This window comes from Dromiciops gliroides, chromosome 1, assembly GCF_019393635.1.
Source record: "Dromiciops gliroides isolate mDroGli1 chromosome 1, mDroGli1.pri, whole genome shotgun sequence".
Taxonomy (NCBI): domain Eukaryota; kingdom Metazoa; phylum Chordata; class Mammalia; order Microbiotheria; family Microbiotheriidae; genus Dromiciops; species Dromiciops gliroides.
This window is the reverse complement of record NC_057861.1, coordinates 505809442-505834448: the sequence shown is the minus strand read 5'-3', so window position 1 is coordinate 505834448 and position 25007 is coordinate 505809442. Positions and strand designations below refer to the sequence as shown.

Below are 25007 nucleotides of genomic sequence, written 5' to 3'. Positions count from 1 at the left end.
ACACTAAAGTGTTAATAGTGTCAAGAGTATTTCTCTGCCCCTCCCCCCCCAAACTAAATAATCAATTTATCTGGGGCAGCTAGGTGGCGCAGTGGATAGAGCACCAGCCCTGGATTCAGGAGAACCTGACTTCAAATCTGGCCTCACACACTTGACACTTACTAGCTTTGTGACCCTGGGCAAGTCACTTAACCCCAATTGCCTCACCAAAAAACCCCAAAAACCCTTAAAAAAAAATCAACTTATCTGACTGGGGAGTCTCTCCATTTTTGTCTTCTATTTGAGTAGAAGTCGTGGTTCCTACAGTTGCCCTAATCAATAACTTATTTAGATTTTGTGAAAAATAAGATTTACATCCAATTATTTCCATATCAATAATCTCAGATCCACTGGTTGTCTGATACGAATTGCTTTCTTTTAAAGAGTACTTAGCCCTATCCCAGCTATATTCTTTAAATATACTGAAGTATATTTATCAATGATTTAAGGGATTTTCAATGATAATTTTGACCTCAGTGATTTCCACTTTACCATCTGACTCTTTAACCTACTACCCTCTCCTAGTCCAGGACACAAGTGAACTATAATGCTGCTGTAGGTAAGCACAGTGCTAACAAAATGATTTTTCATTCATTCATTCATTCATTCATTCATCCATCTAAGACAACTGAGGCAAATTAAGTCATTTTATGGAATTAGATATCTGAGAACTTCAGTATCCCTATATATTGACTAAACTAACAGAAGAAAAATAATTAGAAAAAGCAGCTATGGTAGAAATACTCAGTGATGCCTATTCAAGTGCCAATATTATATGTTAATTAACATTATGCAAGTTAATTAATAAGTTAATATGTTACTTTTCTTAACAATCTACTCTGAGTCCTCTCTCATGCTATCTATTATTGAATATTGATATGTACCGTAAAGACACAGTCCATTAGACTCTGAGCTCTGTGAGGGCAGAGACTGTCTTTTGCCTTTCTTTGTATCTCTGGTGCTTAGCACTTTGCCTGGGTATGCAGAAGGACCCAAAATGTTTCATTCCTTCATTCACTCAATGAAATAGGATAGAACAGAACATTATATCTGGCCATAAAAACCCAAACCAAAAATCCAAGAGTATCTAAGATGAGATAAAGTGAGACTACTACTCTTTTAAAATATTTTAATATAAAATGCCAAATTTCTTTCCCCAACTATTTTCTAACTACATATAATTCTTATTATGTACAAGGATTATAATAACATTAGTACTTGTATGTGTGGTTGGTTGGTTTCTATTACTGCTTCTGTGACTACTTAAGTTTTATATTCTGCTAATATCCACACTATAAATTTTATCTTTGGGGCCACACTGATATATAAGATGTCACCAAGCATGTAAAAGTAAATAATTTAGGCAATAAAAACAATACAACAGTAAAACAATATGGTATTAGCTTTTGTTTTCTTTTTTAATAAAAGTGTTCTTAACAATGGTTATTGGCTTAAAAAAATAAGAGAAAGTCAATTAGAACCACAGAACTCTTAACAACAATCTCCCTTGGCTAATGTTACTGGTCTAAGAGGAGATAAGCCATATAATTTTACAGGAAGAAAGTCATTGAGTCCTTCAGAAAACACAGTTTGGCAATCTATCTTCAATACAAAATAATGAGGTGGCAGGAGTGCGATGGAAAAACCAGTCTTCAAAAACATCACATAAGGGAATCCAGCTGTGCTTGCATGGTCTCTAGCTATTTACAAGAAAAAAGAGAAAAAGAAGAGGGGGTAAAAAATTCATGTGATGCCTTGTTTAGAAACATGCAAATAGAAAGAACTATGTCAACAACCATGCCTATGAAATCCGTTCACAAAGCAATAAAAAAACACTGTACCACTCATGAATATATTTTGTTTTTATGGAAGATTTTAGAATTCAGTGCTGCAACTTAACTATTCAATTTTTAAAAGACTGCCTAAATGCTACTGTTTTTAATATGTCCAGCTGTTTTTTCTGATAAAATTATTACCGCACAATAACAATGCTTTAAAAGAGGCTAAGGAGGAACTATTTTTTGCTGGATTTTAAAATCAGCATTTTTAAGGAACACTAAATATGTTCAAAGCTGAATGTTCATCTTGCCTCCTATATCACTACTCCAGCTTCAGCAGTGATATGAGACTATTTCAACATTACCTATATAAAAAGGATCAGAAGGACTGTGAATACATGCCTCTTTAGTTAATGCTTTACATGTGGATTAACAATCCCACTGCTTTAATTAAAACCACTTCCATCTTCTTCCTGCTTTTGTCAGATTTTATTCATTTAGGCATGGTTTCCCACTGTGAAACATAAGGTGTTTACAAGGGAAGTTGAGCATACACCACTCCATAATTGAGTATTTAAAAACACAAATTTATAAAGTGAAGGAAACTTAAAATACCATATATCAAAAGTCCTTTTAAAAAATACAGACCTTGTTATAGAACTCAAACAACTCCTTGTGGTTGAATTCCACACAAACTTTCTCCAAGTTCTGCCAAAAGAAAAAAAAACAAACTTAGTTCACATGCTGTAATTTTTCTTTCTGGCTATCTGCAGAGTGTACCCTAACATTATCATCTGACTGAATGATTTTTTAAAAAAACATTTTTTTTTCTGCTCTAGTAAACCTCACCATTCCCAGATGTCACTAAGACACATTCTACTTTAGCAAGAGTGCAAATCTAATAGTTGCATCTATAGTATAAGGTGACTACACAAAGGTTAATAACATAGATACCAGCAAAAAAATAATTTTGTTACCAGTTTTTTCAATTCCAAGATAATATACAAGATTATATTTCATCTTTCTCAGCAGTCCATTTGAGATCTACTAAATACCATTACCCAAAGACACTGGAGGGAGCATATCTGATTGAACTCATGGAGCCATTAATGCAATATGCCCACACAGAACTAATACCGCCTAGCATTAATCTAATAAGAGTGTTATATTCAGACTCAGCAAAAACGAACAATTAACATGACAATTTCAAGACAGAGATTTGTCCTGCCCTTTTAAAACACATTATATGTGCACATGCCCACACATGCATTTTATAAAATCCATAAGGAATACTACAGATGCTGAGTAATAATATTATTGCCATCGTTATGAGATCACAGAAAAGGCTACATTATAATACAGTGTTACTTACTTATGTAAAACAGGGAGCCACTAGTCTGAACTGTTTGTTGATTCATTAAACATTTAAATTTGATGCAATGTCTTTTGGGGATTAAAATGAACAGTGAAAGTCTCTGTGGGAAAAGTACACAGACGGTTGGACTATGCAGCCCACAGCCCACTGCTAGGTGTCTTAGTCAATTGTAAGAATCTTAGTACTTACGTAAGGCACTGCACCTTTCTCATATGGATATTTTATTTGATAACAGGAAAGGAAAAGGACATTTTGTGTGAAACTGAGAAAAGAAGCATGAGGAAAAACACAGGCCGTGCTGAGAAAAACCGAGAGAAAAGTGGCTCTTCATAAAAGTTCTGAGATGAGCTGAGAGAGAACAGCTCTTCTGAGAGAAAGGTACTGAGTGATGATAAAGATGGCGATAGGTTTATTGCTTTCCAGCAATTAATTTGAAAATTGATGTTTTCAGGATTCATAAAAATATTGCTGGTAAGAGTTAAGGTTAGACTCAATCAAAGAACTGTTAGAGGACTAGGAAAAAAACTTCACATTCACTTATCTGTCCACTAGCTGATAGAAATGTGGATTGTAGATTTCTCAACCTGAGTTAGAGATGGCTCACCACTCGAAATCAGGGCAGATCAGGAGTCAGCAAATGAGAAAACTAAGTAAAGGAGAAGGATGGGAAAGGCGGACAAGAGAGGCCAATAAGAAAAAAGTTCTGGCAGAAGCCAAGATTTCAGAGGCCAGAGAAGGGAAGAAAGAAAGCAGTCTATGGCACTGAGGAGCTGCCAGAGTTGAAACCAACTTAAAAGTGATGCAAGACTTGTTGGTGGAGCTGTGAGCTGATCCAACCATTCTGGAGAGCAATTTGGAATTATGCCCAAAGGGCAATAAAGCTGTGCATACCCTTTGACCCAGCAATTCCACTTTTAGGTCTTTTGCCCAAAGAAATCATGGAAGGGGGAAAGGGACCCACAAGTACAAAAATATTTATAGCTGCTCTTTACGTGGTAGCAAGGAATTGGAAGTTGAGGGGGTGCCCATCAATTGGGGAATGGCTGGACAAGTTGTGGTATATGAATACAATGGAATACTATTGTGCTGTAAGAAATGATGAGCAGGAAGAGTTCAGAGAAACCTGGAGGGTCTTACGTGAGCTGATGATGAGTGAGATGAGCAGAACCAGAAGAACATTGTACACAGTATCATCAACATTGAGTGTTGACCTACTGTGATGGACTATATTCTTCTCACCAATGCAATGGTACAGAAGAGTTCCAGGGAACTCATGATAGAAGAGAATCTCCAAATCCAAGAAAAAAAAAAAGAAAGAAAGAACTGTGGAGTATAGATGCTGATTGAACCATATTATTTCTTTTGTTTTGGGTGCTGTTGGTTTTTTTTTTCTTTCTATTTTGAGGTTTTGCATCACTGCTCTGATTCTTTCTCTTGTAACAGGATTAATGCAGAAATAGGATTAATGTTATTATGTGTATATATATGTGTGTGTGTGTATATATATATATATCTATATGTATATGTATAGAGATATATAGATATAACCTATATCAGATTACCTGCTGTCTAGGGGAGGGGGGAGGGAGGGGTGGGAGGGAGAAAAATCTGAAATTGTAAAGCTTGTATAAACAAAAGTTGAGAACTATCTTTACATGTAATGGAAAAAATAAAATACCTCATACATAAAAAAAAAGTGATGCAAGACACTGATCTGATGGAGGGCTCTGCTGATTGAAAGGAAAGAAATCATGGGAAGGAGAAACCTCTGTTCTGTGTGAAGAGATGGCTAGGGGAAAGGCTGCTTTGCTCTAAGTATCTTCCACAGCTTGAAAGACAGGAAACCCCTCAGAGATTTGCATATGTTGCCCTTAACTGCTCTCTTTGGCTAGAGAAATGAAAACTCCTTGATGTCTATAGGATTGCAAGACCTGAGTAGCTTGGCAGATCCAGGATGAAAGGAAACTGCTTTTTACTGAAAGGGTGTCACACTGCATAAGCACCTAACCAAGGGGAGCAGACCTGGGAAGCCCCATAGACCACTGCCTGTGGTTAGCCTAAAACTGAAGTCTGTTTCAATAGCATGAGGGTAGCTGGCTTCATACAGCAGGGATGGAACAAGAACATTCTTACCTAACCATAGACACATGGTGTGAGCTGTTTCCTAAAGAGATCATAGCCACCAAGTCTAGAATTTTGAGCTGTTCCAGGCATATGGGTTTCCCTCCTCATACACCTCAACTGATAGGTTTCTGTAAGTTTATGCTCCCTCTACCTTCATGTACATTGCGTGTATTGGTAAGAGAATGTGACCTAGGCTTGGGGGTGGATTTTTTTTTAATTCCAAAGTTGCATCTTATATAGTAAATATTCCATTATGAGAATACTTGCTTCTGCCTTCTTTTTTAATAAATCTTTCCCATTTAAGAATTAATGGTGGGGCAGCCAGCTGGCACAGTGGATAGAGCACTGGCCCTGGAGTCAGGAATACCTGAGTTCAAATCCGGCCTCAGACACTTAACACTTACTAGCTGTATGACCCTGGGTAAGTCACTTAACCCCTTACTTAAAAAAAAAAAAGTCAATGGTATGGGGCAGCTAGGGGGCGCAGTGGATAAAATACCAGCCCTGGATTCAGGAGGACCTGAATTCAAATCCGACCTCAGACACTTGACACTTAACTAGCTGTGTGACCTTGGGCAAGTCACTTAACCCTCATTGCCCCACAAAAAAGAAAAGTTTTTAAAAAAAGAGTTAATGATATCATTGTAAGTGATTTGTGTAAATGAGAAACATACTGGGGGGACCCAAAAGCCACAGTGGTGGCTAGCAGAAGTATATCTTCTTACATTACCCTGAGAGTAAGTTATAAGCAGCATGTTGCTCATGCAGCCACCACCTCTGGGGAACCACCGAACCCTATCAGAGTATGTGTAGATTGGGGTAGTGGGCCAGAACCAGCCTAGGAAAAAAGAGAGGTTGGAGAGTTGGGGGCTGGTGCTATGCCCCTTATAAGTGCCATACTTATAATAATAACAACATGTATTTACATAGTGCTTTACAGTTTACAAAACTCTTCTTTCTTTCTTCTTCCTTCCTTCCTTCCTTCCTTCCTTCCTTCCTTCCTTCCTTCCTTCCTTCCTTCCTTCCTTCCTTCCTTTCTTTCTTTCTTTCTTTCTTTCTTTCTTTCTTTCTTTCTTTCTTTCTTTCTTTCTTTCTTTCTTTCTTTCTTTCTTTCTTTCTTTTTTGGCAAGGCAATGAGGGTTAAGTGACTTGTCCAGGATCACACAGCTACTGTCAAGTGTCCAAGACTGGATCTGAACTCAGGTCCTCCTGAATCCAGGGCCAGTGCTTTATCCACCTAGCTGCCCCCAACAAAACTCTTTCTTACAATAAGCTTATAAGTAAGCAGTGGCTAATATTATTCTATCTCTTTCAGGTGAGGAAACTAAAGGCTTAAGATTAGGTGACTTGCCTACAGTTTTATGCCTTATATCAGAATTAGATCTTGAACCCTGATTTATTCTTTTGTGTATAAGTCAGTCTTAGTGTCCCTTTCAAAAGAGAAGTGACTTGGTTAAGGTCATGAAGGCAAGTGATTTGCATAGTCGGTTGAATCCAGGAATTTTTATTCCATATTCAGTGTTCTATTAAACCATTGTTCCAAATAGTTGAAAGGTACAAAATGCAGAAATTCTGAAATACATCTGATTACCTTTTTTAAAGGTCCCACACTGTTTTCCTTACTTATCTCCAGCTTGGGTTTTTTTTTCTTGTTTTCAATGTTCACTTTCTAATTCTTTGTCTGTTTTATGTTCTTTTAAGTTAATATTGCCATAATTCTAAGTTATCACTGACTAATTCAATGACACCTTCCCCCAAAAGCCAATTAGGGTTGTGTACAAAAAATGTTCCACTTCATAAATCCTGAGCTCACAGGATCAAGTTCAATACTGCTTCATTTTCATCCAGATACCAAAGTATTTAATCCTTAACATTAGTGGGTTGGCATGTCTGATGAAAAGTCTCATCCTTATAAGGCTTTTTTTTTTTTTTTGGCAATAAGGCTTTCTTTAAGAGAAAAATTATTAAGTTTCCCAAAGAGACCAATTCGTTTGCAACTGCCCTCCTTAGTTGATATTACTGTACTTAGTTGTGTAATAGTCACAATTAGTTTGTAGTCATTAACCCCATTGACAAACATGTAACAAACACCAGTTCCCCTGTAGTACCAAATCTACTTTATTCCACTTTCCATCTTGGACAAGACTCAGGAATAAATATAAACAAAGCAGAAAAGAGGGCTTGTCCCCAGCTGGCAATCTAGTTAATTCCAGAGCAGAAGCCAAACAAGGTATAATTGCTTTCTCTTTCTCAACAATGAGTTAAGCTAATATTGTGAACACCTTGAGCAAAACTTATTAGGAAATTTTTGTCCCTAATCTTGAGTTTTCATCTTCTTTCAAACTGTATGAGGAAGAAAGTGAAATGACTGCTGGCTTTGTTTTAAAGGTAGTAAACGAAATATAATGGCTATAGAAATGGTGCAGAACTAATCTATTTTTAAATAAAGGTACTTTTAATGGATAGTGAGCTGGGTCTAGAATTATACAGCAGAAGAATGTGTTGGGTTGTGTTTGAGAAACTGTGCAATGATCCCAAGCTGCTCCTTGCCACAAAGTACATTTTTAATACCAGTATTCTCCAAGGGATGTCATATGGCTCAGAATCACAGAACACCAGATTTTTAAAAGAATCAAAATCACAGGTCATACAAAGGGCAAAGGAAAGATGCATGGAGAATGTAAGTAATCTGCAGTGTATTACAATGACTTGTGCAACAGAAGTGGGAAAAAAAGACATCATCAAGGATATGTACAATGGAAAAGGAGGTAAGTTGGCTGTGTAGTGAGAATGATCGATGACAGCTGGATAGTCCAAATGCTGTGTTGGTATCCATTAAGGCCATCCACTGATATTGACCTATCAAACTATCGTAAGGACTTTTTAAAAGTATCTGTGAATAAAATCATTTATGTACATTGATATGCTGTTTTGAGAATATATTTAGCTAAAAACACAAAAAAGAAAAACATGAGGATCTCATCCTGAATCCTGATCTGAGAGGATTTAGTGAAGCCTTGTAAGAAGAGCTATGTGTGTGTGTGTACGCACATACATGCTTTGTGATATGAATATACGAGGGGTTTGGTCTCTCTGGAGTACAGATAACACATTCATCCAAATGTCCACATACCAAAATGTCTCCCCAACTTTATTCTCTTTTTTTCTGCTTTGCCTTTGTTTCCCTTGACATTTCATAAACCTAGTTCTCTGTTTTCTTATCTTTAAAAATGGTTAAGGGGCGGCTAGGTGGCGCAGTGGATAAAGCACCGGCCCTAGATTCAGGAGTACCTGAGTTCAAATCTTGCCTCAGACACTTGACACTTACTAGCTGTGTGACCCTGGGCAAGTCACTTAACCCCCATTGCCCTGCAAAAAAAAAAAAAAAAGATAAAAAAAATGGTTAAAAGCGAGAGTAGAGAGAAGTAGTGAAACTTTATTTGAAATATTTGCCTAAGGGCTCCAACTCTCAATTATTAATTTATTAGTATTTACTGAGCACCTTCCATTTGCTCAACATAGAATGTTGCTTTCAAAAACAAAAACAAAAACCAACTCATAATATATTTATAGAATTCATTGTGATGCATACTTCCATAATTAAAGGTAGCTGAGGGCCTCCAAGAATATGGAATAAGTAAAGGGACTATAATTTCACCAGGTTGAATAATTTCTGGTATTAGAAATCCTTCCATCAAAACACCAAAACAGTCCCATGAAGTTGTTATTACCGGCAGGTTTAATACCATCATCACATTCAGGTTTGAAGTCGGGACAAAATGAGGCACTTGCAAATCATTGAATAGTTAACAAATAGGAGTTTACTTTGCTTTGACATAGCAAAGATATGCAACAAGGATATAGTGGTACTTAGCTTCTCTGGATGTACCCTCCCCCAATCCTAATTTTGAACAGAAATGCATCTGGTCAGCATGGTAGCATACGGTGACTAAAGGGGGATTTAACTTTTCATTCCCTTAGGTGACTAAGAATCTGTGTCCAAGAAGGCAGGGGTCACTCAAGTCTCAAGGACAGTTTTGCTCCCTTTTAGGAAGAATTAATCCTTATTGTTAGGGAAAAGGAAATCCTAGTCCTACTAGAGCTACATAAGGCACAGAGGTTAAATGACTAAATATAGTCCTAGCATCATAAATTGTAAAGAACTTGGAGGTTACCTTAGATGACCTTATTATTGTGAGAAATACCAGTACTGAGGCTAGAGACATAAGTAAATAAGAGAATACAATGACCACTATAAAGAAATATTAAGGTACTAGAGATTCCCAAGATGCAAATCCAGAACAAGACAGTAATTTTATAACAACTAAAGGTAGTCGCAGAGAAAAAAAATTCTAGGCCACAAGGACCTTAAGAGGATTTGGAAGAAATGAAGCAAAACATAACAAATGAAAATATAAGTAAAATAAGAGCTTTAGGGGATAAAATACCAGTCCTGGAGTCAGGAGGACCTGAGTTCAAATTTGGCCTCAGACACTTACTAGCTGTGTGACCCTGGGCAAGTCACTTAACCCTCATTGCCCTGCAAAAAAAAAAAAAAAAAACCCAAAACAAAAAAATACAAAAAATAAAATAAAAGATGGTAAATCTTGGAATACAATATTTTAAAAAGCAAAGGATAAAGACCTGCAAGCAAGAATACATCTTACAAAGGGATGTCATAACACATTAATTTGTTCATTCTTCTCTCTTGGTTTTCCTTCAGGTAAACATAACTTGTTCTCCATGGAGAAAGCTTAACGTTTTATAACCTTAAGGATTCTGATGGTTCCAACAAACTCAATTCAGGATTTCTTTCATTGGTTTCATATTAAAATAAAGTTGACCACATTCTTACTTTGAATATTTATATCACCTTAGCTGTACAAAATAAAGGGGCTGGCCTAGATGGCCTCAGAACTCTAAGCTGCTTTCATCCTCTTAATAATAGGCATCTTATGACATAGTTCAACAAGACCAAAGACACCGCCATAACTGTTATCCCCAAAGCACAGCTCAGGAACTAGTTTTAAAATTAAAAAAAAAATTATTCGAGAATGCAAGAACTCTGAAAAACACCATCTTAAAAGGAGAGTGGGGTGGGTTGTTGGTGTTTTTTTCAGAAGGTTTATAAAACATATCAATTAGATAACTTTTGGGAAAAAAACCTATCAAATAATCACTAGATATTTCTCTACCATTAGCCAATATTTGGGAGTTTAAGTACTTATGTAGCCCTCCTCTTCTCCTTTATAAATTCTTAAACTTAAAACCTTATGAAAATGATATTATTAGAGCAAACGGGATTAAACACCACAAGATACTCACTCTTGAGATAGTCTCTTTCCCCTCTTGGACATTAATTCCCTCATGGTCATCTCACTAAGGTAAAAAATTAATTTTTCAGCCTTAAATGTAATTACTTATAATGAGATATACTAATTGATGCACTTGCCTCCAAGGTGTGTAAAAAATAGGGATTTGGTAAACTAAACAGGGGAAGAAAATGTATTTCTAATTAGTTGAGTTTAAAAAACAAAAAAACATCATTGGATGTAATGTCCACATCTTGATTTCTTTGTTATTCTTTTGAAAATGATTTTTAAAATCTTTATTTTCCTTTTTTTTTTTTTGGCAGGGCAATGGGGGATAAGTGACTTGCCCAAGGTCACACAGCCAGTAAGTGTCAAGTGTCTGAGGCTGGATTTGAACTCAGGAACTCCTGAATCCAGGGCCGGTGCTTTATCCACTGCGCCACCTAGCCGCCCCCAAATCTTTATTTTTCTAAAACTAATTTATTATTGCATGTTAGTTTCTCCAACTGTAATGATGACATTTGATTTAGAGGAATACCAGTGATACTGATGGCATTTCTAATTTTTACATAAAATTTTAGGCCACAGTATAATTTAAACCCAGCTTTAATTTCTTCCGGGTCTTAGGCCTAAAGATTAGTACTAATTTGCAATGACTGAGTTAGGCCTTCAAAAGAATATTCTAAATTGGAACAAATGTCAGAAATAACATCTCTGATCCTTTTTTTTTTTTTTTTAAGAACTTGAGCGGGGAAAAATCCTGGAAAATGGTCTCAGGGATATAGACCAAATTCCACTGAATTATCCATTAAAATCTTTTTCAACACAAGTGAATATGTATATCCTATTTGGTTAGAAGATTTAAGACAGTAATAACAAGGGAGTCTGAGTGAAGAGATGTTTGGGAATTCAAAGACAATAATTCAAGTATTGTATGGCACAAGATGACTCTCACATCACACAATTCCAGACTTGCCAAAACCCAGACAAAGCTTCTGAGTAACTACTTTTCTGGTTTTCAAAATGTTTTCCGGACCATTACTTGCTTGGAGAGAAGAAACACCTTTTATATTTCCTGAGAATATATTTGAAAGCCATAATCCTGAAAGTGATAGTCAATATTTAAATTTAAAAGAGCCATTCGTGTTAAATAGACTAGAAATTCTGTAGAAGTTTCCAAAACATCTAATTTGACAAACTGTCAAACGTGTTCCTTCTTATTTGGTATGTGGATAGAAATTAAATTTAGGCCTAACTCAGGAAAAGGGAAGGATCTGATCCTGATCTGAGAAGTCTTGGGATGACTTAGGAAAGATGAGAATTTGTCTAAGTTTGATGTCCTTGTCCAAGGTATTCTGTGTCCCTAGAGTAAAGGCATTCAATTTGTCTCAATGTCTACACACGCAAAAATGTGTTCTCTTCTTCTCCTGTTTCTCTCTTTTCCTTTGGGCTCCTTCTCTCCTTCCCATTTTCTCTTCATTTATCTTACCTATGACAAGAGGCGAGGCTGAGAGGGAAAAGTAGTGGATCTTTTCTGATCTATTTGCTTAAATGTGTCAAATTTCAATTTATTCATCTGTTAGAATTTGTTGAGCATCTACTGTGTCCCCAACACAGCATGACACGTGTGTGTGTGGGGGGCAGGGGGACCAGCAAGATACAGAATGCTGTAGCTTCCTCATTTATGAATCACATGCAGAATAGCTTGCACTCGGCAGACACTTAATAAATGCTGTTGATTGGCTGATTTGGTCAGGACTGACATTACAAATAGGTGAAGTCAAATAAATACTGTTATTCTAACGTCGCCAGAAAAACAAAATTATACATTCCCCTGCTCCTCCATCACTGATGCCTTAAATTCTCCCATAAGTGATTCATTACTTTGTGGGAAGAAGAGTCGTAGTTGTGATAGTTGTAGTAGTATTTAGTAAGGGCTATAACAGAATACGGTTTTTTGAAATTTGTGAAACACTTTCCATACAAATTTTTATATCAACCTCACAATAACACTGTGAGGTAGATATTAGAGCCCCTATTTTACAGACAGGGAATCTAAAGCTCAGAAGCAAATGATTCCACTAGGCTGGGAATTAATTGCCCACACACCCTTTATTTCCTTCCCTTCATGATTCTAGCTTTTTGTCCAGTTTCATTCAACAAACGTTTGTTAAGTACATGCTATGTACAAGTTCACTGCTCAGTACAAGTTCACTCCTATCCAAGGGGGAAGAAAAGTAAAATACAAATCTTTCCATTAAGTTACCTTTTAGTAAAATAAATTTGATGACTTGATGAAGAAGTGGACTATTGGCTAAAAGAAGTTTTCAGGCTGAATCTGTCTACTATCCATGTAACTGATATTTATCCTTGTTACTGATAACTGGTTGTTTACTCCCTACTTTTTAATCTGAGAAGAGAATCAGTATCATAAAACTTGATCCATCAGGTTAAATTGAATAACAGGAAACCAATTCCAATTTCTTAAAATTACACCCAAGAGTCTACAAAACATATCCCCACTTTGGCCACCCCAAATGTTTTAAAATTGGATCATGTAACTTCATCTTTTCATTATGGTGTCGCTGAAATAGGGCAGCTAGGTGGTGCAGTGGATAGACTGCCCATCCTGGGGTCAGGAAGACCTGAGTTCACTTTTGACCTCAGACACTTACTACCTGTGTGACCCTGGGCAAGTCACTTAACTCTGATATACACATATAAATATAGAGAACTCCCAGGTGAGGAAAACTTCCTCCACCAATGCAATTTGGCACCTTATTGGCAACTTATAGTCTTTTTTTTTTTTTTTTTTGCAGGGCAATGGGGGTTAAGTGACTAGCCCAGGGTCACACAGCTAGTAAGTGTCAAGTGTCTGAGGCCAGATTTGAACCCAGGTATTCCTGAATCCAGGGCCGGTGCTTTATCCACTGTGCCACCTAGCCGCCCCCAACTTATAGTCTTAAAGAACTGCCTGAAGCACTAAGAGGTTAAGTGACTTGCCCACTGGATACAGATACTGTTTCAGAGATGAGACTGACCCCAAAGCTGGTTCTAAATCCACTATGCCATTCTGTCTTTCATATACAAACAATATAAATACAAGGCAATTTTGGTGGGAAGAAGGCACTAACAACTAGGCAAGCCTGCCTAACTGAAGCAGCAGGACATCCCAAGGGAGAGACAGAAGGTGGCTTGTGACAGACAAGTCAAACTACCTTCACTACCACCTTAACCATGATATCTTTTCAGATCCTGGTAGAAACAGCCCAGGACCCTGACTTTAAGAGTCTTGGGAATAGTAATGACCCCAAGACCAGGAGCCCTGCTTCCCAGCCACCAATGTGGGGTATAATCATCACAGAGAAGGGTCTCATTTTCCTTGTCACCAGCAACACTACTGCCATCAGTAGGTAGGTAAGTACAAGAGCCCCCCCTGGATTGGCAGTACCCCTCCCAGACTATACTGCCCCTGCAGCCATAGAGATATGGCCTGGCACCTGCTTCTTTGGATACTGAATCCAGAACTACTAAAGATCCAGCAAAGGAAGGTCTTGTTATAGAGGCTGACAACTTTGGTGACTAGAAAGATAGTGGCATCATTGACAGAAATAGGGAGATTCAAAAAAAGAGTGGGCTTAAGGGGAAAGATAAGTTATTCCGTTTTGGACTTGCTGAGTTTGAGATGTGTAGATCATTCAGTTGGAGGGGAGCTGTGGGGAGGAAAGGACAACTTGTGGGTGGTAGGTCATTTGGCTAGGGTGGTCTTTATATTACAGACTGTTGGCTAACATATCATACATGAACTCTTTCAAGATTTTAGGCAACCTGGTATAGAGAAAAGAGTCAGAGGGCCCAGGTTTAAGTCTTAGGTCTGTTTGTTTGTTTGAACAACCTGTGTGACCCTAGCAAAGTCATTTTTAACCTCTCTGGAACTGTTTTTCCATTTGTAAAAAATAAGGGGGTGGGTGGGAAAGATACTAAACTGATTACTAAGGTCCCTTCTATCTCCAAATCTTATCATATTCCAGAACTTGACCTCTGTTGACAAAGCTTCTGAGAATCTTGAGTTGCCTCTGCACAATCGGTAACAAGAGTAGGTACAGGGTCTGCAATGGCAGATGAATGACAATACAAAATAATGGATTATGTTTTTAGGGGCATATGTCTCATTTTTCTAACTAGATTGGATATCCCTCGAAAGCAGGTCCTTAATACAACACTTCTGTACAGTTAGCATGGCCCTTTATACATAGAGTATAGAGTGTTCAACAAACATTACCGAAATGATTAACTACCACTAGGCTCACAGAAAATTCTTTGTATAGCATTTTGAGTTTTACAGAGGAAAGATACTAAATAAATCGCAGTAATTAAATAAGTTAATATACAGACAATAAGCCTGGGTGGCTGTTCCTAAATTTACCTTCAATCTACCATTTTCTAGTAAAACCCATTAAATTCACTAATGGCACTAACTAAATGTACATAGACTGGAAGATTTATTCTATTTCTCCTGCCCTAAGCATCTACGATTACAACCAAGAATCCACTTAGAAAACTCATTTCTTTTATTGACTAAGCTGCCCTCATGCATTAATACTAAACTTTTTTCAGTACTTAGTCTGAAACCATTACAAAATGAAAATCCAAAGATTAATATTCTACTCACTGCTTAAGAGAGATGAAAAATGGGTTTGTTTCCCCCTTTATTTATTTACTTTTACATTTAGTCTGTAAACATGTCCAAAGAGTATCCAGAAAATACTTGCGTGCTACCATTTGGAAAATTCCAATGGAGGTAGAATCTTTTTAGAGGCCTGTTTTTTCTGCATGCTAAAATTTAACTACCCTCTTTTTACATTAGTATTAAAAACCATAGTTATACTTTTCAGAATAGAAAAGCATTAACTTCTCAGCAATCATCTGGACAAAATTACCCTAGGGTATTGGAGTACAGAGTAGAGATAGAGAAGTCACAGATTTATTTTTTAATGTGATTTTTTTCATTTTGTCTAGATTTAGGAAGCAGGGTTTTTAAACAGTATACCATGAGGATTTTGTTTTGTTTTGTTTTAAAGCGTGCTCTTTTTCTTCCTTGCCCAGTTTGAGATGGTTTACACAGCCTAACACTTGCATTTGAAGAATAAAGTTGCTTTTTCCTTTTTTAAAAAATCCTGGTTTTGCACATTCCTATGCAAGTTTATATACAGGGAAGGGAAGAAGAAAAGTCCTAAGTGTCATTTAAGGTTCTGCTAAAATGGTTTATAGCACAATGATTATTAAACATCACTTATTAAATTAATACCTAGACACATTTCAGGATTTTCATGATTGGTTGTTAAAAAAACAACCAATTCCTTTGCCCACCCTCCGACCCCATCCCTTATAGATGGAATGAACCATGATATTCTCTTATATGTGCAAGCTTCAGTCATTTCAAAGATAATTTATGTAATATAATTTACATCCTATTACTGGAAACTGCACTCAATCCCTGATGGGGCCCTTCAATTGTATTCAACAGACATTTATTAAGCACCTACTGTGTGTAGGCACTGTGCTAGGTGCTGAAGAAAGCAAACCAAAATGAAACAGTTCCTGCTCTCCAGAAGTAATGCATGTATACAGACAAGTAAATATAAAATCTATGCAGAATGATAAGGATTATAGGGAATAAGCCTGTAATTTCACTGGTAATGAACTCTGGTTAAGCAGTACCCTCTACTTTATAGTCTTTGAGAGTTGCCCAAAGTGGTGGGGTCAAGCTCAACTAGAAATGGGGGCTACTAAACAAGATATAAGGATTCCTGCAGGCAACAGCCCCTTTTATTTATCTTCTTCCCTAGACTGTTACACAGGCAGAGCCCTGTTCTCCCTTTACTCACCTAATCCTTTTATCTCCCATTCCCTCCGATGGATAGGGAAGACTTGGGGGTGAAGAGATTCAATTCCATTTGCTGCAGCCACCGCATCCTGAAATTGGAAATCTTGTTCCTTTTCACTGTGTTCCTACCTATGCTATTTGAAGTGTCTATTAAAGCACGAGGCCATTAACTACGATTATTGTCCAAGCCTGGTAAGTACACTGTTTGGGACTGAGAGAGGGGAATATAAGTTAAAGGAGGCAAGATTCTTCCCCTAGTCTGCACTGGGGTTGGGACAAATAGAGAGAAAATTTTGTACATTTTGCAGAAACTTGATCACTCTAGACAGTTTTTCTGAACACACAGAGCTTTTTTTTCCACAAAGATTCTATTCTTTTCCAGTTACATATAAAAATAATTGTTAATATTCATCTTTTAAAATTTTGAATTCCAAATTTTCTCCTTTATTCCTCTCCCCTCCCCCCTTGATGAGAAGGTAAGTGATTTGATGTCAGTTATATATGAGCAGTCAAGCAAAACATATTTCCATATTAATCATGTTGTGAAAGAAAACATAGATTCCCCCCCTCCCCAAACCAAGAAAAATAAAGTGTTTTTTTTTTTTAAAGTATGCTTCAATTAGCATTCAGACTTCATCAGTTTTTTCCCCAGGAAGATTCTTAAGGAAATTATCATGGAAGTATATAGTAGATTGGTACAGGTTGTATTGAGTTCTATAGGGTACTGGTTCAGTTGTACCCAAGAGCTCCCTTTAGACTGCTTATACTTGCTCTACCGCAGCATTAAAACACTCTTTTTTTTTTTTTTTAACCACATCCTCAACACACATTCATGGTTCTCTAGTCCTCTGTATAAGTGTGGATGGCACCCCTCCCCTCCAAAACACCCAAACAGAGGAGCAAAGAATACTAACAACTGACAGAGCCTGGAAAAGCCTCTTGGTTTTGGGGGGCACTTGAGCTGAGCTCCCTGAAGGGTCCTGTGGATTCTAATCAATCAATCAATCAATCAATCAGCATTTAAGTTCCTACTAAGTGCCAGGTACTATGTATGAGAGGCAGCAGTGAGCAAAGAGAGCTTTCTTTTTTTTTAAATCATAAAAGCATTTTCATATTGTCCAGTTACATGTAGAGATAGTTTTCAAGATTTGTTTTCATGATTTTTAGTTCCAAATTTTTCTCCCTCCCTCCTGCCCAAGACAGAAAGCAATATAATATAGGTTTTGTATTTATATAATACATATATACACATAATCACATTAAGTATATTTTTGCATTAGTCATGTTATGAAAGAAGAATCAAAACAAAAGGGAAAAACCTCAAAAAAATAGAAAAAAAAACAAAAAAGAAGAAACAGTATGGTTCAATCTGCATTCAGAATCCACAGTTCTTTTTTCTGGATGTGGAGAACATTTTCCATCATGAGTTCTTTGGAATTGTCTGCTGAGAAGAGCTAAGTCCACCACAGTTGATCATCACACAATGTTGCTGTTACTATGTACAATGTTCTCCTGGTTCTGCTCACTTTACCTGCATCAGTCCAATTAAGTCTTTCCAGGTTTTTCTGAAATCTGCCTGCTCATCATTTCTTACAGCACAATAGTATTCCATTACATTCATATACCACTTGTTCAGCCATTCCCCTATTAATGGGCATTTCCTCGATTTCCAATTCTTTGCCGCCAAAAAGATATCTTCCTATAAATATTTTTGTACATGTGGGTCCTTTTTCTTTTTCTATCATCTCTGTGGGATACAGACCTAGTAGTGGTATTACTGGATCACTGTGTATGCACAGTCCCATAGCCTTTTGGGCATAGTTCCAAACTGCCAAAGAGAGCTTTCTAAGTATGACAGACTGCCCTGTTCAAAGGTGTAGATACAGGGGAAAGACGTCATCGAAGGAAAATGAGTAGGCCAGCTTAGCTGCTTAGATTAATGCTAAGAGTCCAGTATTCCAGAAACCTATATAGTCAAGCAAAACAAATTCCTCCATTGCCCAAGATAAACATGTCTTTGCACTAAGTTCATCATGAGCCCTCTATTATCATGGTTGGTCACTGTGTTCTAAAGTCTTCCACAGCTGAAAACTACTATCTTAATAAGAAGCCATAACAACAATTTTATCAGAAATCATAAAAATACTGAAACAAATGTACTTTTTTTCTTCTATTGGAATAATTACCTCAATTCTCTACCTCGCTGAACAAGTGCAGACATGAGAACTGCGTTAGTCAAGATTGTAATTCATATGGTTTATCAAATGTTAGTATTATACTTATTAGAATCGCAAGACTACTTCAAACACTAATTTGCACTGGTTATAATAATTAAAAGTTGTTATATCATAAAAATATGTTTTTATAAAAATGACAGTTTGTATGTTCCCAAGACTAAATCACAAATTCAGAATATAAAAGGAATTAGATTCATGAATGTACTTAATTGAACTATTCTTAAAGATGGAGGCAAAAACGGGGTAGAATAACAATCAATGTAAGTGCAGAACCTATTTTTTCATATCCCACCAGGCCTCTATTTCAAGAGGCTGTCCATTAAAACACATTGTCCAGCTCAACAGTACTCTAGGGACCCACAGGGATGGCTCTGCACTTTTCCTAATGATAACAAAAGACAAACCTATAAGGTTTAAAATCTACAATAAATAAATGTACTTCATGTTATAGTAGACATTTTATTACTAATTCATTGTTGCAACAAAAATTTTACAGTTTATATGCAATGAAATGAATGATTTTGGTGAATTATGTGAAATTATAAATATACTTGACTTTCCCCTAATTTTGGCCAAAAGAACAGATTAAAAATGGCCAGCTACTCAGGGAGCATGTGCTCAGCATTTTATCAATTAAGAAAAGGACATTACTAGATTTGACCATGCTCTCTTCAGCATTCTGGTTCTTTGGGCCAGTGGGGAGAGGGGGAGGGGAGGAAGGGAGGAAAAGTCTCATTCATAAAACATAAGATGAATTAGATTGTGAATACATGGGGACAATATTTTCCAAATACAGATGCCCCAAAAGGGTGTTTGTGTCTATGTGAGTGTGTGCGTATGTGTGTAAATGTAAATGTGTAAGTCTCATGACACCTACGTACTCAATAAACAAAAACTGAAGGCCAAATCATGCCCTAAGATTGCTTAGTCTCTCCAAAGGTGGCCTTCGGTTTTGGTGAGTTTTTATATGGAATATAGACTGAGCTTAGACTTAAGACGATTTGTATTGTGTTTCTACTTTCCTATCCTTCTAATCAACATCACCTTGTGACTACCATAACAATAAAAGGTCTATCTAGAAAACCAAAAGCTTCTTCCATTTACTAGTCTGGGAGATAAATTAAGGGAAAGGTTAAGTAGGGGAGATTTATGATCTAATATCCAATTTTAAATCTCACAAGAGTTATAGCTACCTATATAATTTACAAATGAGTTGGTCAGAAGTTTTGTCATTAGAATGATAAAATACTGGGTGAAACATTTTTTCCCAAATGGAAGGGGTCTGTTTTGCCTATAAAGGTATTTTAGCTTATAATTATACTGCAGCAGTTTATTTCCTGCCAAAATACTAGGGGTTTTTCTGTTGTTGTTGTTGTTGGTAGTAGACATGGCTACATATTTAATTGCAGGAATCTCATCACCTCTTATTCTCTTTCCTAAAAAGTACATTATACCATGCATGAAAAGACTAGACACCCAACTAACCAGAAGAAAAGCTTTCTTAACTTTCATTACCTGTTTATAGATGTCATTATAATTTTCAGCTTGCTGTAGAAATGCTTAGATATGGTTCTGGACTGTAATCAGCAAGATTAGGGTTTCTGAATATGATTATATGGAATTCTTTAAAATGGTGAAAATTCTTGTTAAAATGGCTTTATTGAGAATGAGTTTTGTCCTATAAGTCTCATATACAATTTTAACTTTCCCCAGGAATTATGCTTCTTCCTATTTTAAAAAATTAAGTATTTATCTGGGTACAGTTAAATTCTCTAAAGAATTTTTATTGAGCAAGAGCAAAAAAGAATTTTTATTATGAATTTTAAATAGGTGTATTGTTTATCTTATCAAACTATGTTACATATCATTTAAAACCTCAAGATTCCAGAAGAGATATAAGTACTGAATTTAAACCATATTATTTGTTCACTGCATTGATCGAAATGGTCTGAATTTTAAGACCTTTTAGTGTCATATAAAAATTTGGGTTTCTCCTTAATCCACAGAAATACTGGATTCATAAAGAGGAATGATTTCTTTTTTCCCTTTTAGATGACACTGTATGTTATGCATTCTAATTAACCTGATTTAATTTACAGTGTAAGAAAAAAGGTAATTAAAAACATACGCTGGCTTAATTTATTTTTGTCTTGTGCTGTCATGTCAGTCTTCAAGGCAAGGGAGACCAATATGTGCACTTAAATGAGTGTTAATTTCATAATTTAGTTATAATTTACACCTCTTATCATCTAATTAGAAGTTCTGCTTCTATGGAGTATAAAAGGAGATTCAGTAGCTCCGTCTGAGAAGACCATTTCTTATTGAATGATAGTTGGCACCTGAAACCCCACTGGGAAATTGTCAAGTTGCTAATACCCTGAGACCTAAAGAGTGAGAACTGCTACGATGCATTGATAATATGCTTCTAAATATTTCAAAAACATTTCATTGATTTCTTGAAATATGCTATTTAGGTTCCTTTTGTTGGTCATGGCTTTCAGGTAATCCAGTGATCCTTAAATTATCTCTCCTTGACTTGTTTTCCAGCCAGTTGTTTTTGCTATTAGATACCAAATATCTGAACAAAGTCTTTTGACTTTGTTTTAATATTTCTTGCTGTCTCACAAAGTCATTAACTTCCAATTTGTAAATTCTAGTATTTAGGGAGTTTGTTGACTGAGTAAGGTTTTGTATCTCTTGTATCAAATCGTTAATCCTCCTCCCAATTCTTTCTTCCACAACTAATTTATTTTCAAATTATTTCTATTTCTTTTTTTCCAAAATTTTTCCTCTAGCATTCTCCCTTATAAAATCATTTTAAACTCTTTTTAAAAAACTTTGTTTTATGTCATCAAGGAACTTTAATTGAACTTGTTCCCTAGGTGCAGGTTGGTTTTTGCTTATTTAGGTTTTTGTTTGTTTGCTTGCTTGTTTTAAGGCTTTGCTTGTAGATATTTAGGAAACGTCCTAGAACTTCTAGGACAGAGTAAAAATAGAAATAACCTTCTGATCACCTCCTGAAAGAAATTTCAAGATGAATAGCACCAGGAATGTTATGGCCAAGTCCAGAGTTACCAGTTCAAAATAAAAACACTACAAAGCAGCCAAGAAAGAAAGAATCAAAGTACCAAGGAGTTACAGTCAGGATCACACACAATTTAGCAAGCCTTCACTATAAAAGAATTAATAAGTTGGAATATAATATTCTAGAAGGCAAAAGATATAGTATATAACCAAGACTAACTTATCCAGCAAAACTGAATATAATCATATGGGGGGAAGTGGATCTTTAATAAAATAGAGGACTTCCAAGCATTCCCAATTAAAATAAAAAAGACAAGTGATATTCAGAAACTGTGAAATATTTACCCAGGAGCCAAGAGAAACATAAAAAGGTAAACACGAATAAGTAATCATAAGGAACCAAATAATTATAAACTCTTTACATTCTAATATGGAGAGATGATGCGTTTGTCCCCTGAGAACCCTTTCATAATCAGGAGTCAAAAAGGGAATCTAGTAAGACAGAGGGTCTGGTAGTAATTTTGTTATATTTTGATGATATTAAAGAAAATGTAGAAATGGGGAAATACATCGGGAGGGAAAAGAGGAGAGGAACAATATGGGAAATTATTTCACCTAATCAGGATTATGGAAGATAGAAAGAGGAAAGGGGCAGGGAGTGGGCATCACTTGAATTTCATTCTCTTCTGACTGGTCAAAAGAGGGGAAAATACACATATACACATTGGATACAGATATACATTTCACTCAACAGAGAATGAGGAGAAGGGAGAGAAGCAAATAATAGTTGGGTTGATAAAGTGAGAAATTAGTTGTAAACAAAACAAACTACAGAAAGTAGATTGCAAAAAGTGGTTTAAAAGAAAGAAAGGATAAGAACTTGTGATTGGGTTATAGGTGAGGTTAAGAGAAAGGCAGGAGAGCAGAAATTAGACAATCACAACTAGAACACTGATGCTAAGCACACTCCTCTCTCACCACCTTCTTTCTAAAGAGGAGGCAGGAAACAAAGAAAAGGAAAAATATAATAATAATATATAATATATAATAGGATGGAGGGAAATATATAATTAATTATCATAACTGTGAATGTGAATGGGATGAACTCAGTCATAAAATGGAAGAGGACAATAGACTGGCTTAGAAAGCAGCATCTGACATGTCGTTTATAAGAAACATACTTAAAACAGAAAGATATAAAAAAATAGGAATATAGAGTAATATCAGTTGTGCTTCAAGTGAAGTTAAAAAAGGCAGGGTTAGCAATCATGATCTCAAACAAGACAAAAGCAAAAACAGATTTATAAAAAAGATAAAGAAGGAAATGTATTTTGCAAAAAGTACCATATCAACTCTCACCAATTCCACTGTGATGGCAGTCAGCCTCTTCCCCTAAGGTATCTCATCTATAAAAGAGGATCCTGGTCTGGATAATCTTGAGGTCTCTTTAAATTTATTCATATGCCCAACCCATGTGCTACCCACTGGACTGAAGAGGGAGGCCAGGAAAGCTTAGACCCAAGTGACTGACCCAGACCACACTCTGGAATTCTTCTACCATCCTGAAGCCTCATCATACTCCAGTTTTTCATCCTGAAATGTTCATTACAGCCCTGAATTTCACAAATTTTAAGTACCCTCTGCCTCATGGGCCTCCCTGTCCAAATGAATGGCTCCTCCCAGAACCTCCATTTAAGGAGGGCACATATGCAAGTCATGTCTCATTCCTGGTACTTTTGTATGTCTATCTAACCATACTTCTTGCTTTTCAGCTTCCTTCTTTTTTCTAATAAGACCTGATATCAGCTTTTAAATGTAAATGTATATTTCTCACATCTCATAGTGTGATTTTCTTAAAGCAAATGATGTATTATTACCTGGAATAGAATGTGTTTGAATGGATATTTTAAAAGCTTAAAAAAAACATAGGCCTATACATATTCATGTGACTTTCCTGAAACAGAAACAAGTTTAGATGAGATTAAGTAACTACTTAAAGAAGAAAAACTATTGGGAGGATGGAGATGGGGGTGCAAGGAGAAAGAAAAAAAACAAGGGTAATCTAACAGACCCCTAAATGCAACTTTGAGGAAAATATTTTTAAAAATTCAACATGTTTTATACTTGAGTTATTGTGCAAATATTCCCCTCCACCTATACTTGCGCTTGAAAGATGAATTGGAGCGGTATAGGGGAGGGGAAGACCATCACAGTATTGAGGTACTCTTAAAATAAGAGGACTCATGAGTACCCAATGATGGAATTACTTTCAATTGTCATCTAGTTGACTTAAGTATGTCAAAGCAAAGCCACTGCTAGTAACATATATGCTTTGGCTTCTGGATAAAGGACATATAGGCACAGATGACGGGGCAGCTAGATGGCAGTGGATAAAACACCAGCCCTGGATTCAGGAGTACCTGCGTTCAAATCCGACCTCAAACACTTGACACTTACTAGCTGTGTGACCTTGGGCAAGTCACTTAACCCTCATTGCCCCACCCAAAAAAAGAAAAAAAGAAAAGAAAAAGAAAACGGCAATGACATGCATGTAGAATTGAGAGTGTGTGTTTAATGGAGGTGATCTGAAATTTCACCTCAAATCCCTGGTTGACTCTTCTGTTTGGTATTTTTTCCTTAAGCATAGGTGACACAATAGTAATCCTGAAATGGCTGGTTCTTGCCTTGATGGCAACTTTGTGAGTTTGACAAGTTAGCTGCTTCTTGATGAGGTGTCAATTACCCAGCAGGAGGCAATTTCTGGAACAACTTCTCAAAGGAGAAGATAACTTCTCTGAAGAGTTTTCCAGAAGATGCAGACAATTTGAATTACTAGTCAAGTAAAAGTGAAATATCTGTTCGGTAGCCCATTAAAAGTTATTCCAGGAGCGAAAATTGCTCTATCATGTTTTAATTAGTCCTCAGTGTGTGATTACTAATCTTGGGTTTTATCTAGTCCTTTTTTGGCAGACGAAATAAATAAATACCCTATACCTTATCTACTCTGTACACTGACTGTCTTTCTAAAAAGTACCCTGTTAAAGTCTTTGGAGAGATCACAGACATGATCCAAATCTAGGCATTGCAGGGTTTTCCTCAGTTGAAAGTCCTCTTAGTCCTCTAGGTCCGTAACAACAGGGTGATCATTGATTTGAAAATTTCCCAGTGCCTCCATATCCAATCAATTGCCAAGGCCTTTGATTCTGCCTCTACATTTTCTCACATCCCCTT

The 25007-nt window shown here is 36.4% G+C and overlaps 1 protein-coding gene across 2 annotated transcripts in view; it reads right to left on the bottom strand.

Annotated features, from left to right (window-relative positions):
• Positions 1-221: 221 nt before the first annotated feature.
• The window catches only part of COMMD10 (COMM domain containing 10), a 216456-nt gene continuing 191670 nt past the window's right edge, over positions 222-25007 (bottom strand). Inside the window, exons 6-7 of one of the 2 annotated variants that reach the window (XM_043975542.1) lie at positions 2466-2525; positions 222-1739 (exon numbers count right to left, since the gene is read on the bottom strand). In XM_043975542.1, the coding sequence (XP_043831477.1) occupies positions 1701-1739; positions 2466-2525 (99 nt within the window). In that variant the 3' untranslated portion in view covers positions 222-1700. The remainder of the gene's footprint in view (positions 1740-2465; positions 2526-25007) is intronic. The other variant, XM_043975541.1, reaches the window with a different exon arrangement.